At 46.5% G+C, this 15,902-nt stretch overlaps 1 protein-coding gene across 3 annotated transcripts in view; it reads left to right on the top strand.

Moving 5' to 3' along the window:
• Window positions 1-15,902, top strand: part of ITPR2 (inositol 1,4,5-trisphosphate receptor type 2) — a 269,451-nt gene that overhangs the window by 249,172 nt on the left and 4,377 nt on the right. For all 3 annotated transcript variants that reach the window (XM_075506773.1, XM_075506765.1, XM_075506756.1), the window contains one exon: window positions 15,188-15,349. In XM_075506773.1, coding sequence (XP_075362888.1) covers window positions 15,188-15,349 — 162 coding nt within the window. The remainder of the gene's footprint in view (window positions 1-15,187; window positions 15,350-15,902) is intronic.

The raw sequence follows: 15,902 nt of genomic DNA, 5'->3' as shown, positions 1-15,902 counted from the left end.
CCTGTCCTTTCACACCTTGGGGCAGTGAGAGGTTGTCCCAGGGTTAGCGAACGTAAAGTCATTTCACCGATGCCAAATCCTGGTGTGCGCCCCCAGCCTGATGTCCAATGTATTCGGTGGCCATCCCTGAGCAAACCATGGGGAACCCTGGCTCTAGAGGAGGCAGGTCCACAGGAAATAGAGACAGGCTAGGTGAAAAAGTGCCATAAGGAAAAGGGAAGAGCATGCTGATAGCAGGCGGGCAAGGAAGAGCGGGGTTTGTGGAACAAGCTGTTCTTTACTGCTGTCGATTTTTGTCAAAGAATGTAATAAAATAATATGTACTAAGAGGGCTGTTGACCTCGGCTCTTAAAATATAACTTCTTCGGAAAAGAAAAAAAGTTCTGACATCCAGGATTTTTCTATTCTGTTATCTATCGTCTTTTTGAATTTTGGAGGCAAAAGTTTTCCCTGCTAATTTTTATCTCTAGTCCATAGATATTCTTATTACATCCGAGGATTGCTAAACACAGTATGGGTAGAGAGAATGACCTAAACCAGAGAAACGTCAATCCAAAGTAACATGAATCCTGCAGAAGGGACCTTGTGGTTGTCAGGAAGACACTCCGGGTGTTTTTCACATGCACTCTGGTGATTCATCCTAGACAATTTAAGAAGTTTCTTCCCCCAGATGTCCACCGTACCCTTCTGTTGCAATTAACCACAACAATAGCGGAGGGGGGAGGACAAGCGATGTGTTTGTTCGCTCTTGAGCTTCCGCAGTTCGCAGCCCGGAGTACTAATGTGAAAATTGACGGCCATTGAAGTCACGCCAGTCTAAACTGCACTGGTTGAGGAGAGAACACACTACTGATTCTGTTGCCTCTTTACAGGTAGGATAATATCAGCAGGCAGAAAGGGCACACAGGTGATAGGGGTGACCCCTTCAACTGCTACAGCTAAATCTGCCAGGGACGGTGAGCTGTGGTTCTTAAACTGGCTCACTATAAATAAACTGTATTTTTAAGGCTTCTTCATTATCATAAATTCTAGTTCAACATGAAGTTTCTGATCTGGCAACTCACCGACTTGAAAATGCTTACAGGACTTATGCACACAAGCGCTCTGCTGGAGTGGGGCATGGAGTTTATAACTTTTGGGAAGCTAATAATGCTTCCATTGTTAGGACTGATTTATTTTACTTTTTAAAATTGGCCTTCCTCCAAAAACTAGCAGATGTTATCAAAGCAAAACTTGCAAGGATGAGACGTATGTACATATCATTAAGCTATGCAACTTTTTCGTAATTACTTTTAAAAGACTGATATGATGCATGTCACACTATGAGTAATTACTTATCATGGCAGTAATACCAAGAGCACAAAAGCCAGCTGCTAAATAAGATCTGAGGTCTCCTGACAGGCTAATTTCCTAGGAAATACAACATCGGTTTTGTCTGCAGTTGGGTTTTCATAAAATAAGCAATTAAAGAAATATGCCTAAATAGATGATTTACTGCTCCCATTTTTTGTTTTGCTCAAAATAGAAGAGCGAGCGAGAATGCAGCTCTCTGTGTCCTTCCACATGGACGCAGGCCCTGTGGGGAGTTCAGGACTTTGGTTTAGGTGCAGCAGGTCCCAGAGAAATTCCTTTTTCTGCATCAAGGCCTGCCTCAAATTCACAGAGGATCTCGGAGCTATTGAGTGGTGATACAGAGTTACTAAAATAGAGCTGGAATTGTGCTTTGCACAGGTTCAGCCACTGCTTGGGTATATGAGGGGAGGTCCCTCTCCCCTCATAAACCCAAGTGTTATCCAGTTTTACATTTACAGAATATACTGAGGCGTTGTTGTTTTTCCTGCTGCTAGGTATTGAATTATTTTTCTGTTGTTGCTTTTCCTGTTGTTCGAAAACAGCGTTCGTTTCTGTAGGTAGTCCATTGCTATTTTTACTTCTCAGTACAATTTTGCCTCTATTATCTTCTAGAAGTGCTGAACACCTCCCTCTCCACTTCATAAAATAAGCAATTACAGTAACGTGCCTAATTAGCTGATTTCCTGCTCGTTTGTGTGTTGCTCAAAGCATGAAAAGTTAGCATCACGTGAGGATTTTGCATCTTTGCACAAAGCTCCTATTCTACAAGAGAGCTGAGCATCTTCTTTTCTACTTCAAAGGTTCTGCACCTCCCAGAAATGGGCTCTTTGGTCTACCATCAATAATTTAGTTGGCCTGCTTGGCTAGGTGATGTGTGAGGTATGGATAAATAAAGGGAAAGGTGAGCTTCATTTGGTACCTCATTGTAAAAGCTTGAGGCTTTTGTGGCTGTAAGTTTATATACATTCTTTCCAGACAGGCAAAATTAATCATCCTGTTGCTGCTTGAATGGGAAACCACGGATCTGATCCTGCCTCTTTAGGAATGCTGCCATTAGCTGGAGCGGGAGAAAGATTGGTATCAACGGCAGGTGCTGCAGCAGAGGCAGATTTGCTGTGTGTAGCGAGGGTATGCGGATAACCTTCATCCCCTAGCTGACGCGGTGAGGGAATGGCCGTGCCATTGTGCAGTGCCCTTGTCCCTGCTGCCTCCGTGCTCAGCCCCTCACGTTCTTGTTAACTCCTAAAGGGACAGGTCCCAGCACCAGCACAACCCTTTCTTTTTTCCTCTTTCCTTTGCAATCTCTTCTGAATAAAAAGCTGTAATGTAATTACAAGTTACAGAGTGGAGCCTAAAACGCTCCAAAAGTATGTTCATTGGCATCTGCGGTTTCTCCGCCCGAGGTGTGGACTCAGTGGTTTGACACTAGCCAGCACTAGTCTTTTTGGACCCTCTGGTACTGTGGCTCAGTTGTAAGCTTAGCTTGATTTCCTCTGTGTTTGAAAGATTTGCCCACCTGTCTGTTGACCAGTATCTAGGCTTCGAAGACTGATTTTGCTATAAAGACGGGTTCTGCCTTGATAATACAGTGTAGTCACAGCCTCCTTGTCCTCCTTCCAACTTCAATTCATTCAATTTGCAAATTAAAATAAATGAGCCGAGTTGGGTTCCTGTTTGTTTGTTTGCTGCTGGCCTTAAAAACTCGACGAGGGGTCTGGACATGAGGCTGTGTTCCTTGAAACTTGCACATCCCCACGAACATGGAGTGGAGGTGTTCCAGCTGGAGCACCCTCAAGCCGAGCTGTGCTGCTGGCAGGACACGGGCTGCGGTTCCCTGCTGGAATCCACTCCTGCCTTGACCTGCCAGAGACTAGAGCTGTTAACTTTCCAGGCAGCTTGCAAAAGCCATCTTTTATCCCTTTGTTAAAGAAGCATGTGGCCCGAGATGGATCTGTGTGTGGGCAGACCTTTATTCTGGGATGTCAAATGATGGAAAGGCTCTCCAAGGCACTGGATAGGCACCTACTGTTGCGCTTAAAGTCCTGGCAGTAACAGAGCCTCGATTCTCCTGGGACTGGCTGTGTATGGCTTTGCCTAATGAAAACTCGACCTTAACTGGGGTCACAGGTAGTGATAAGAAGTTCAACCCCAGAGGAACAGCGTGATGAGCAGATCCCAAAGTGTGTAAACTGAATTCGCTTGATTTTGCAGTATGGGAGAAGCAACAAACACAAAACACTTCAATGCTGTTTGAGAATATTATTGCAACATTTGAAAACAATTATTGTTCTTTGTATTACAGTGGTACTAAGCTTCTGGCTTCTTGAATGGGAAAGAGACTCCAAAATTGTCCACAGCCAAGGCAGATAACTGCAGATGCTGAGCAAAGGAAGGATTACAGGTTTGCCCAAAGACATAAGGGCAATTAGTAAAAGGACAGGGAGATGAGTTTGAGGTTGTTGCCTTACCAGGAACACCGTTTAAAAGTAAATAAGCGTAACTTTGGTTGGACTCAAAACATAGCGGTGAGATTCTGCAAGAAGTAAAACAGGGAAAGGCTGCAAAAAATGTAGTTCTGCTTCTGAGTTCTCACAGTTCAGAGACAGCAAGATTGGGGGGAGTTGAGTGCAACATTAGTGTGAGCTTGTTTTACAAGGTGTTATAGATACAATGAAGTTACTTGTTTTCTATATCTGTCATGGGAAGAAAAATCCACTGGCCCATATTACTCTGCATGGATAAGTTTCTGAATTTGTATAACTTTGGTCTCATTGTGCCATTTATCTTTTGGGATCAGCTTTATGAGATTTATGTCAGGTTTTTCTATTTGGTTGCAAGGCTAGTTCACGGAATCTTCTCTCTTTTTAGTGTGGTGAATGTGTGTATGATAAAAAGCTAAGATTGCATCATCTTTAATAAAAGAGAAGATACATAGCCTAAAGAAATCAGATTAGTTGTAGAGAAAGAAATCAATCAGGTTGGCAAATTGTATCTGTGGGACAAAGTGCAAAATGTTTGTTTCATACAGTATTTATTGAACAAATTTGTTGAGAAGATGGTTAAAAATGCTCTACAGGAAAAAAAAACGGGAACCATTTTGTTCAATTTAAATGACATTGATGTATTTTTTACATCATGAAATCTTGCAATATTACCAACAACAATCCCTGATAAAGTACTTTACACAATTGCCTCACAGGGCATTTTGAGATAAAAGTGTATATCGGAGATTGTAAATTGGCTGCATCCAATTTATATATAATGGAACCCACTACAGCCATCCTACGAAATTCAATAGATCAGGAATCACATTACACTTCTGTGAGTTTGGGGTAGTAGGAGCTTTAAAGAGTCTCCAAAACAAACGGGCAACTTTAAATCATATTTAATGAACCCTGTGTATTTTATACACATGTGATTAAAATATTTTCTCTCTGTTTTTCATTTGGCTGGGTGCTGCTGAAGGAAAATTGTAACTCCAGGTTTGTGAAACCGATCATCTGCTTGTTCTCAAGAGAAAATGCATTTTAATTGAACACAGCAAACTATATTTAAATGCTGGGCTGACAAAAACAAAGAAAAAGAAAAAGCAGATCTGTACAGAGGATACATTTCAATATTTTCCTAGCAATGCGAGCAAGAGCACTAAATGAAAATGTAGTATAGGCAGAGAAAGGTTCACAAAGTACCATGGTGGTTTTTTCTGTTATTGATCTATGCTTGCAGCCTCTGAAAACAGCGCACAGTAGTCACGAACCTGAACACACAGACATTTCACCTTGAGGGCCCGGTTTTGCTGGTTTCCACCTATTTCCCAAAGGGAATAAAAGTGCTCTGTGCTTCCCAGTAGGCAGATGGCACCTTGTGGGATCTGCCTCTCTCCCAGCCACAGCCAGACCTGCCAAGGGGCCTCTCCTCGGCCATCGCGTCTGCGCAGGCAAGGAGTTGTGCTCGCCGTGCAGAGGAATGTACGAAACCCATGGCAAGCATTTAAACAGAGCAAGCGATTTGAGAGCAGGTTGAGAGCCTTCAGGCCCGTAAGGCTGAAAGGTGGCCATTGCTTGGTGTTGCGTTGTAAGAGACGCTTCAAAGAGAAACCTAGATCTTTTTCCTCTCCTCTGACTGATACTCAAGTGTGTGCATTTATGCACGTGTATGGTATATGCGTGATCACATCGCTGCTTAAAAAACCAGTTCTGTATAGCCCATTTGTGATAGGTAATAATTCTTATTAATTTTAAAAGAAAATGTTGTTCTTTAAATTGCCCTTTCGTACCACACTATGTGCAAAATACATCAGAGTCAAAATGGGCCCAAAGCAGGAACATTCAGATCAGGATTCAAAATGCCTCGACTCTGGCAGTATCCTAAACCAGAACAATCGCGCTGCAATCAGCGAATCTCTGCCTGTGTAAAGCTGAGAACAAGGTCAAGTCCTGAGCCTCTGAAAAACGAGTCTCCAGCTGAGTCTTTGTATTTCCCAAAGATTCTGTTACACCAAATTGAAGCTAAAGCTAGGAAATGGACATTACTCACAAAATACAAGGTGACGGGACCAGCAAATTAAAGCTAAATGTGAAAAAAACCCCATAAATTTCAACAAGTATGCGCCTGAATCCTGTGCTACAAAAGATAGGAAGTAGAGGTCATGGTTTGGAGTTTAACCATGGAGTTAGACCCTGATCCACTGGATCAAACCAGCACTTACATTGACAAAAACAGGTCAAAATTTGTGGCATCCTTACCAGCTGAATGGTAAGTATGTCTCTAAGGAGCAGACAACATCTCTGTCCCCAGCAGCGGCATGATACTGTACGGTATGTTTACATTGCAGCGGGATTAGTGCTGTTGGCTTTTGTCCGGAGTTCAGTATCTGGAGTGTGCCTGCTAGCATGTTTTGCAGAAGAAAATCAATATGAAAAGAAGAACAGGAGAAGGGGGGCTTCAGCATGCTGGTGCAAGCAGTTTGACAGGAATGGCAAGGGGCGGGAGAAGCATCGTAATTCTGTTCACTTTAAACGCAGTCAACAGGAAGCAGAAATATCATTACCACTCAGCTAGGCATGAGCCAGTCTGGCGAACGAATGGCGAATTTGCTGAAACGATGTCGGGGGCAGCAAGAGAAGGAGAGGGAGAACGAAGCTAGAACTGTTTTGGTGGCGTTTTGGTGGCGGCGGTGGGGTTGGATGAGCAGCTCAGCCCCTCTCCTGTGACAGGGGTGCCCTGCACGGTGCGGCACTAAGAGGGGCTGCTCAGCGCTGGGGGAGTCGAGCCTGCGGGATTCAGCAGCAGCACCGCAATGAGCTGCGAAGGAGGAGAAGACGGAGAACTGCCAGGTGCCTCTGCGCAGAGGCTGCCATTGCGTTACGCTGTGCTTCCCCCACCGAGACAGCTGGAACTAAACCAGAGCCTCCCATGCTGCCATTAAAAGGTTCTTTTTTTAAGGACATGTGCACTTAATGTCAGAATATTGAAACCATACCCACGTGAATAAAGTTACTAAGCCAGTGATTCATTGCTGTTTCAAATCTCTATCTAGCCACAGTAAATTTCTGCTCGGTAGTGACAGTCTGTGTCCACATGCAGGCTATGATTTACAGTTCTGTGTTTTGTATCAACAACATCTGTTTAACAAAAGAAAAAAAAAAGCCAAGAACATTTATTTTCTAATCTCTGTACCAGATGTTGTTTCGTTATGCACAAGATCCAGGGATTATATCAGAAATAATTTCATTATTTTAAATGAATAATCTGAAGTGTTTTTCCTAAAGCACGTCCCGTAACCACTAACAACATAAAAACATAGGAATGTGGAAAAATAAACTTGTGTTTTGCACAAATCTATAATTACATCTATTTTAAGGGTACAAATATTAAGAACCAAATCCTAGCTTCAGATGGTAGTGTTGGGATTCTTGAAGATTTGCAGAGCAGAATATCAATTCTCAGGGTTATGCTAGAGATAAGGTGGCAGAGAGCGATTGAAACGGCAGAACTCAACAGCTGAGAAATGAACATGTGCCACAGGGAAGGGAAGACGCAAGAAGCAAACATGGCTTCAGGGAGAGCGGTGCTGGGGTGGGATACAAGCTCAGGCCGTCCAAAAGTTGTGCCAGGCAGCTCTGGTGAGTCCCTGGCTGGCTGCGGTCCTTGCACACCTGTGGGTCCCCTGGGTTCCCACCTGAGGGTAGCTGGAAGGTGCAGTCTCAGCGTGCTGGTGACAAAGCTGCTCAGTTCGGTTTCTGCTTTCCACCTTCTGGGGTAAAGTTGCTCAGGGCTGAAGCAGGAGCGCTTCCCTCGACGTGCTGGCTGCGCTCTTGCTGATGCAGCCTAGGTCATGGTTGGCCTTTTTCACTGCACGGGCACGCTGCTGACTCATGTAATTAGCATTTGCATATGGTTTTGCCCACAACAATAGTGAGAGATCACATTCAAACTTATGGTCTCAACTGTAAAAAATTATTTTCATGATTGTTTCCGTTGCTTGGAGGTAAATGCCAAGTCGCTTAGGTGTGTCCCTTTGATGAGCAGAAATTTGGGGGTGTTTGTTCTTGGAAAAGCAGGGTCCTTTACAGAGTTTCAAGCTGAGTATCGAAACTGCCACATACAGCATCAGAGAAAAATCTTCGCAATTTGAGGTTTATTATCGTTCCTCGCCATAATTTTTGCAGGGATATCACAAGCGGGAACGCTGATACTGAAACACTGAGACATTTATAACTGACTGGCCTGGATATCAGTCTTGAAGAACTCACAATTATTCAGAATTACAGTGATAGATTCTGTTGCAGCCCTCATAAACATTCAGACAAGTTAAAATGAAAGTAAATGCATCAATGACGCTGCTAAAGCAGACGGTGGGTCTGTGTTACGGTTCCAACCTTCTTTCAGGAGGAGACAGATTTCTATATTTTTCTGTGAGCTGTGGAAGCTGTAGCATGTATCAATCCAGTATAGACCCAGCCAGACATATGAGTTTTCTTGTTGCATAAAGATTTATCTGTAATTGCCAAGGTTTATTTTTATTTTCCTTGAATTACTGTTGTGGATGCATATAGATGCATAACAATTCCTAATTTCCCTCCCTATATTCTTGTACAGCACAGATTGCTTATCAAATACAGTCTTAACATTAAAGTGTCAAACAGGATTTGCAGAAAGCTATTTGGGTTTGTAGTTTAGGATGAACGTTTATCAAATTGTGGATTAGCTGAATCATGCACTGAACAAAATTATTATTGTCTGTGATTAAATCACAAAGTGGTTATTGCCCTGTGTCATCTAAAGCACAAGATAGTTTAAATCTTTAAAATCCCTTTTTAAGGTGGCTATAGGAGCTACATAACTACAGACTTTTAGGACCAGAGACTGTCCCTAGGCAGAAAAATAATAGCTTTCAAAAGGTCGTTTGGACTGATCACTCTCTGCTTATACGGGCAACAGATCTGGGCAGGGAATGGATGGACTTACTTACGTTTCAGACATACAGAATAATTTCTCAGTAAATAGATCTCTTTGTACCCAACGCTAAAGTCTTTATTCAAGGTGCTGGCTCAAAAAAGGGGAGTGAACAGCCTGTTCATTCTCGTGCCTGGAAGAACACGAGCTGCCTGCCCAAGAGCAGCAATGCCGACGGTTTGTTTGCCTTTACGCTGCGGCACGGCTCCTAGGGCACAACTGAGACGCAGAGGGTGAAGCCGTGCCGTGCTTCCCGGCAGTGCTGCTCCTCTGGCCTGGAGGCCACGGGGTGACCGGCGGTAGCTCCCCTCAGCGCCGGTGCAACAGGGTTTTACCACTCCAATGGGCGCTTGAGACACTACAGTCTCTCTCAAGCTGTAGGAAGCTTTTGCCAGGCTGCCGCGGTGGTTGCTGTCCATTGCACGCCGACAAACGTGTGTTGCAGGGTGGGATACCACGAACCGCCCCGCGCAGCACACCGAGACCGGTAGCGAACCTTCATGGCGATGTCCGTGCTCCTCTTCCGCACCCTTCAGCAACCGTCTAGCTGAGGAGCTCAGAGGGCTTTAAGCATACTCGTTTTCTCAGCCTCGTTATTAGGTAACGAATAACCCTCCTGACGGCCGTCTCACTCGCCTCCCTGAGTCACCAAGGAGCGGACGATCTGTGCCAGAAGGGGGAACGGTAGGCTGGGGGACGCAGAGGCCCATCTCCTGCTCTGATGCCTGCAGCTGGGGAGGTCACAACCCAGGAGGAGCCACGAGCAGCCGTCGACGCTGTTCTTTTTGAGTAGATAGGAGGGAAGTCCTGAAACGGCTTGTTTTCATGTTGCAACAAGGGGTCACGGGGTAGAAAGGGCTAAGAGTCACTGCATTCGAGTCTGCTGGAGAAATGAAAGTCTGGTACAGCTAACGGTGGCGTGGCACTGAGCCCATGGCAGTGGCACCATCAGAAAGTATGCATTAGGCTGCCTTCGCTCCTCTGCTTCATCCCCCTCGTCCTACTCTTTGACCTATTTTCTCTCATTGTTATCTAGTAATCTATTTTTTAAAGGCTCAGCCTAGTCTTTCCTGCTGGTTGCAGCTGATCCATCTCACTGCTAGCCCGTGAAACTAGCACCTCCTAAAGAAACGTCCCTCTGCCAATTACTCCGGAGGCATGGATTCAGCTCAGCGTGAGAGCTCGATTGAAGCCAGTTGGCTGTGCCAACAGGACAGGGATGGCTCGAGAGGGACTTTCTACAAAGTATAGAAACTCTAAACAAATTTCTTCAGTCTTTCCTCCTTCCATGCTCAACCGAAGCTAGGAAAGTCAGAAAAATGGCAATGTTTTACCGAAGGGAGGACTTAGCCTGTAGCTCTGCCCTCCCCCTGGAAAGCCCACCGGAGGGAAGGAGAAAGTTGCACAGAAAACTCCAGGAGGCAAACGCAGACTTTTGCTCTGAGCATGCCTCTCCGAGAAGAAGGGTTTGAGGTTTCTCAGAAGACGTGAGTAGCAAATCCTCTAAAGCCCTGTGATTTCTCAGGCGTGCGCCCTCGCCGTCGGCACCTCGCGACTAGGCGTACCCACGGTACCTTGCCGAGAGGTGTTTGCCCCGGGTGAGCTGTCGCTCCCGCTGGAGTCCTGCCAGCCCAGGGGGGAGGGCGGAGGGAGCGAGCGTGCTGGATCGCCACACGAAATGTCTGCTCTGCTCGTGTGCAGTCTCTTTGGCCGGCAGCCTTTTGGCTAGCCCCACCTGCCTTTTTTCCTTTTTTTTTTTTTTTTTTTTTTTATCCCCCAGCTGAACTGACGGAGAGGAGGCTGCGGCTCCTTTCTGTCCCTGCAGCCTTCCTGTCTGGCTGACTCTCTGCCCTGGACACAGATGTATACTTAAATACGAATTCTGCGAGGCACACGTTGCACTTGCGGAGGGAGTGTGGAGCGGGAAGATGCTGTGATCCGTAGGTGGGCTGCTGCGGTTGGGCTGCAAATAGCTGCTATCCTGTGCAAGAATGAAATAACAGTAACAATATACTGCGTTCAGCCCCTGTTGTTTAGAAAGAAGGTTTCAGTACATTTTAACAATTAATTCTGTGTCCGGGCAGCTACTTCGTTTTTAAGCATCCCATAAGCATACCTCGCCTTTTGCGAGCTCATTTATGCTCGAGTTGTGTCACCTGGCGCTGGCCTGGTGGCTGTTGATCGAGTCCTGGGACAGCTGTTTGCAGAGGTTTGCCCTGCTCCCTGCCAGCGGCCTACCTCCCTCGTCCGAATTGCCGCTCAGTTCCAGGCCGGGTTCAAAATGTCTGAGTGAGCTCTATCTGGGGCAAAATGGTTGGATTTCTAAGAGCGATAGCTAAGGCGTGACAGATAACACCCTGCAAAACCCCATCCCCTCACCAGTCAAATAAGGCGAAGCAGGAGCGCACCTGCAGCGTGGAGGAGGCACGTTACAGCTTTAGCATGTGTTAGTTGGTCAAGGTGAACCCTGGACCGAGCCCATAAACATTTAAGTCCCAGAACAAATGTTCGGGGTTGTACAAACATGTTAACTACCTCCAGTTAATTGGCAAGCAATTACCTTGAAGTAAAAATAGCTTTCCCATAGCTGAGCAGTCACAGAGTGCCCGTTCCCCCGTGAACACTTACAGATCACTAAAATTTTCAGCAGAAGAGCCTTGTCCAGTTTGCCTTCTGGATCCTGGAAGGTTTGTGATCAAAAGTTTTTGGTCCCCAGCAGCAGTTGCTGTTTGTGGTATCAGACAAAGCTCAGCAAACAGGGCTGTGCGCCAGAGCTAATTTTCATGCTGCCCTTTAATAAAGTTCTGCAGTTCATAATGCAATGGAAAAATAAGATAATATTGACCAGCAAAAGCATGCAGTTCAGCAAGGGAATATACCTACTGTGTGCACTATAATGGAACTATCCGTGAAAGCTAGAAAAGTATTTTTAACTTAAAGACCGGTTGGCAGGCTAGAATGTGTTTCCTACTGACCTACTGAATTTTGAATCTCTCTGATACTTTGCATGACACGGGTACACAGCTGGACCGGATTTCATTAGATGTATATGCAGCTGAGAACCGAGAAGCAAAGTCCTGCCTGCACCCAACACAGCACTTGGGACTACCACGTGGGAGACCTGTGGTCAGCTATTTGACCTGTTGCCTCTCTGCTGCTAGGAAAAGCTGTAGAAGTCAGTAGCATCTTTTCATGAGATCTCCGGTCCACACAACCCCATCAGCTTCTCTTAGAACTTGGATCAAGTCCTTGCTTGATCCTCCACAACATTTTGGCAAAAAATGCCCAGATTTTCTTGGTCTGTAACTAAACCACAGCTGGGTTTCTTGGGAGAGATTATCACAGCATTGCTGGAAAGGCAAAGCTGGGCACACGCGAATGATTGGAGTCTGTCATTGATTTCCCGTGACTCTGGGGCTCGTGGTGGCCGAGATGGGCTGGCACGTGGTTCAGAGTGGTTCGGGCTGAAGAGCTACCATCAGCACCACAGCGTCGTGTGGCCACAGGTGAGGTGCTGTGTGCTCTGTCCCCGTCTTCACCTGCTCCTGGTCATCCCTCTTCCCAGAAAGTATAATGTTGTGCTGAGGAGGAGGGAGGCAGGTGACACCGGGAGCCTCGAGAGAGGCAAGCCCACTAAGCTGGGACATCTGGCATCTGCACGGATTTGTGTGGTGTTCCTCTGGACAGTGTGGTGGAGGATCAGTCCACAAAAATCTTTCCAAGGCAGCCGGCGGTCTCTGCCTTGCATCCTGGAGAAGCGAGGGAGTGGCAGATGGAAAACAAAACTAGCAAAGTGCATTTCACAATCCTGGCAGCAGTACTCGGCAAACACGAGAACCGCAATGATGGAGTTTCAGATTGCTCTCCCTGTGCAGGCTGGCTTTAGACACTTTGGCATTATGGTGAACCTTACCAAAAACGGCTCCTAGCCCCTCAGCTGGCTCCTACAGCCATGCGGCCTCATGTTTGGTATCTTCAGGTGCTTCAAGCGAGAGAAGCTGTAGTGGGTGCAGATACTAGAGCTTTCCAGGAACTATTCAGATACAAGTGCAGCTTTGTTCACTGTAGCTCCTTTGAATTCACTTTCTGTGCCTGTAGCGGCAGACAAATTTGCTGGCAAACATTTTGCAAAAAAAGGCATTGATCCAGAAAGGCACTGTGCACAAACTAAGCTTAGTATAAATGAGTACACCTGTGCTTAATGCTAGGCACGTGATGAATGCTCTGCTAGATCCTAGCCAAAGTAAATTTAAAATAAATATCAGAGCGTACTCGTAGAAAATGAATGCTGGTCTTGTAAGCAGAAATGCACGCAGCAGAAATAGGAGTCTACCGCTCCGTGTGTCCGCTGGGGATATCCAGCAGGGAGGGTCACGTGCGCTCCTTTCGAGCTCACCAGCAGAGCTGGTGAAAACAGGTTTTGATTTGAATGAGTTATGACCCATTGAAAATGGCATCATGCGTAACCACAGTACATTGTCATAATGAGATCACGAGGCTCAAAAAAGTGGGCAGCGAGGAAAGGGGCCTCATTCCACCAGCGCACACGGCTGACTGAGCCCTGGGCTGCAAAATGCAACAGAGGGACACGGTCTTATTCCCTGAACATCTTGTCGTTTTAGCGACAGGACCAGAGGCTGCACAGCCGGACAAAAACTCATTAGAAGTTTTGAGTTAAAAAGAAGAAAACAAGCCAAAATTCTTATGGCTTTGCATTTAGCCTTATCCAGGGTAACAGAGGGGACCGGGCTAATGCAAATAGTGGAAAACGCGAATACCGTAAGTGCTTCCGTGCCTACCGACGGTTACCTTGGTTGTTTCTAAACCATGTTGCTGTAGGAGGGGAGGGTTTGGTGATCAGGGCAGAGCACTGCGTAGCTGAAAGCAGCTCTCTCTGGAAGCACGATAAAGCTGTGTTCACTTGGTGCATCCCCGAGCTCACAGCTCTGCCAGGCCAGCCCCTCTGGAACCTGCTCACGTGTGGCTGCCCTGGGCCGCCCAGCTGCAGAGGCGTCGGTGGCTTTTGTATTTTCATGGTGAGGCCAAGTCTGAGACTACAGTAAGTTTGATGCACTTAAAACTTTACCAAATACCAAGCCCAGACAACATAAGTAGCACAGCTCTTGCCTGCCAGGAGTCTTGTAGGTGGACTTCTGGGAAGAACTCCTTTCCTTTACTCCTCTCCTCCTCTCCTCTTTTCGTCCTTTTCTTTTGGGTACAGTGCTATTTGTGTGGGGCCATTCACAGTGCAGGAGTCTGGAAGAAACACACTCCAGCTCATTCTGTTTCTCTTCTAAAGTTATCAAGTGCACGTGTCCATAGAGGCCCGTTGCAAAACACCATGCATATGATCTAACCACATCCTCCCACTCCCCCCAAGGTGGAGGGCAGAGGTGCGTTGATGTAACACATCACCAGCTACAGGACCCGTTTCCCTTGTCTCATGCCGTAAGGCAAATTGGGTTGCTTGCCACATGGTTGCCACTCCTCCTAGGCTTGCACCCTCCAGTCTCCTCCGTCTGTTACGCTTCGCACACAAATATCTGTGCCCCCGAGCCATGGAGACGATTCAGGCTCATACTGATACACAGCACCTTCCTGACTCATATCATCTATTTACAGTATTTTTGTCATGATTAAATTCATAGCCTGAGTCCATGAATAGAGCAACACCCAGTTCAGTGCTGTTCCGTGCAGCCCTTGGTCCTTAGCAGGTTAGCCCTTGGCCATGGCATTGTGCTGGCATTTGCCTAAGGTGTACAGTCTGAATAGCGCGCTGAAGCCTAAGCCGTTCCCAGAACCCCAGATCTTCTGCTGTGGGCAGCTGAATTCAATCCAAGGTCCCTCTGCTCTTGCAGCAGGCACGCTCCAGGCCAGTCTGGAGAGGACTCTGGCTCGTCTTGTTTTCCTGATGTTGGCTCGCTGACATTGCTGCAAGGACAGCTGAAATAGATGGCGGCCAGCCAAGCTGAAGAGACAGGGGGGGAATGTGTCCCTGCATACACTTAAGAGCACAGCGCGGGGAGCGCTCGGGCTTTCCTGGTGCTAGTGTACCAGAGGAGTCCCCCAGAGCTGCCCCGGCGGGCGTTTCTGCATGCCAGAGCCACGGATGAATGTGCCGGCACTGCCCACGCTGCAACACAGGTGCAGCTGTGGGGAACCAAGATTTTGCAGTTGGTGCCTTCTTTGTAGCTAAGGACAACCACGAGTAAAAATGCTTGTGTAAAATACTTTCTGAATTTACTGCTTCTTAAGCTCACTCGCTGTGTGTCATCCACTGAGTAGAAGTCCTTCTGAGTTTTCGTTCTCTAGTCTCAGCTTAGTAGCACTGCATAAACCCCTACTAACATTACTAATTTTTCTTATACCCATGTAGGAGAAGAATTTGGACTGGTTCCCTCGGATGAGAGCCATGTCCCTGGTTAGCAATGAAGGCGACAGCGAGCAAAATGAAATCAGGAACCTGCAAGAGAGGCTGGAGTCAACCATGAGCCTTGTAAAACAGCTTTCCAGTCAGCTCGCTGAGCTCAAGGAACAGGTAAGTGTCCTGCAGTGGGTAACAACCTGCGCGCGTGTGCGTGCACGTGCTACCTTTCATCAGGTCACAGTCAGGACAGTGTGACAAAAGAGACTTTTGTCTTAGAAAGGTTTTATGTTTCCCTCCAGTAAGCTTTCTGAGTAGATACACTGATACGGGTTTGGAATGAAGTTGCACTCCATTAGCAACAGCAGAGAACAGGTAAGGAGAAAAGCCAAGGGGGAATTAGTTATGAAATCCTCTCAGTGAGTGTGCGAGGACAGAGGGAAAACTGCAGAAGCGATGACGGGCTTTGCATATGCAGGTACTGCATAACCCGGCAATAAAAAAGGCGTAGCATCAGAAATAGCTGCGTACTGATGGGAATCAGTAGAAAAGCTTTCTGAATCCGACACTTGGATTTTTTTCCCCCACTAAGAATATCAACAATGCTGCTGCGAAAACAATTCGCCAAGCCTCTTGCTTTGCTTGTGTCCCCTTGCCTTTGTGCTTCTCCCGCGGCTCCCCCTTCTCTCCTGCACGGAGCACAAGCTGCCGGCCTCCCTTAAAGCCC

This window comes from Mycteria americana, chromosome 1 (genome assembly GCF_035582795.1).
Source record: "Mycteria americana isolate JAX WOST 10 ecotype Jacksonville Zoo and Gardens chromosome 1, USCA_MyAme_1.0, whole genome shotgun sequence".
Taxonomy (NCBI): domain Eukaryota; kingdom Metazoa; phylum Chordata; class Aves; order Ciconiiformes; family Ciconiidae; genus Mycteria; species Mycteria americana.
Note: the sequence above shows the minus strand (reverse complement) of the source record. Positions and strands in the feature narration are given on the sequence as shown.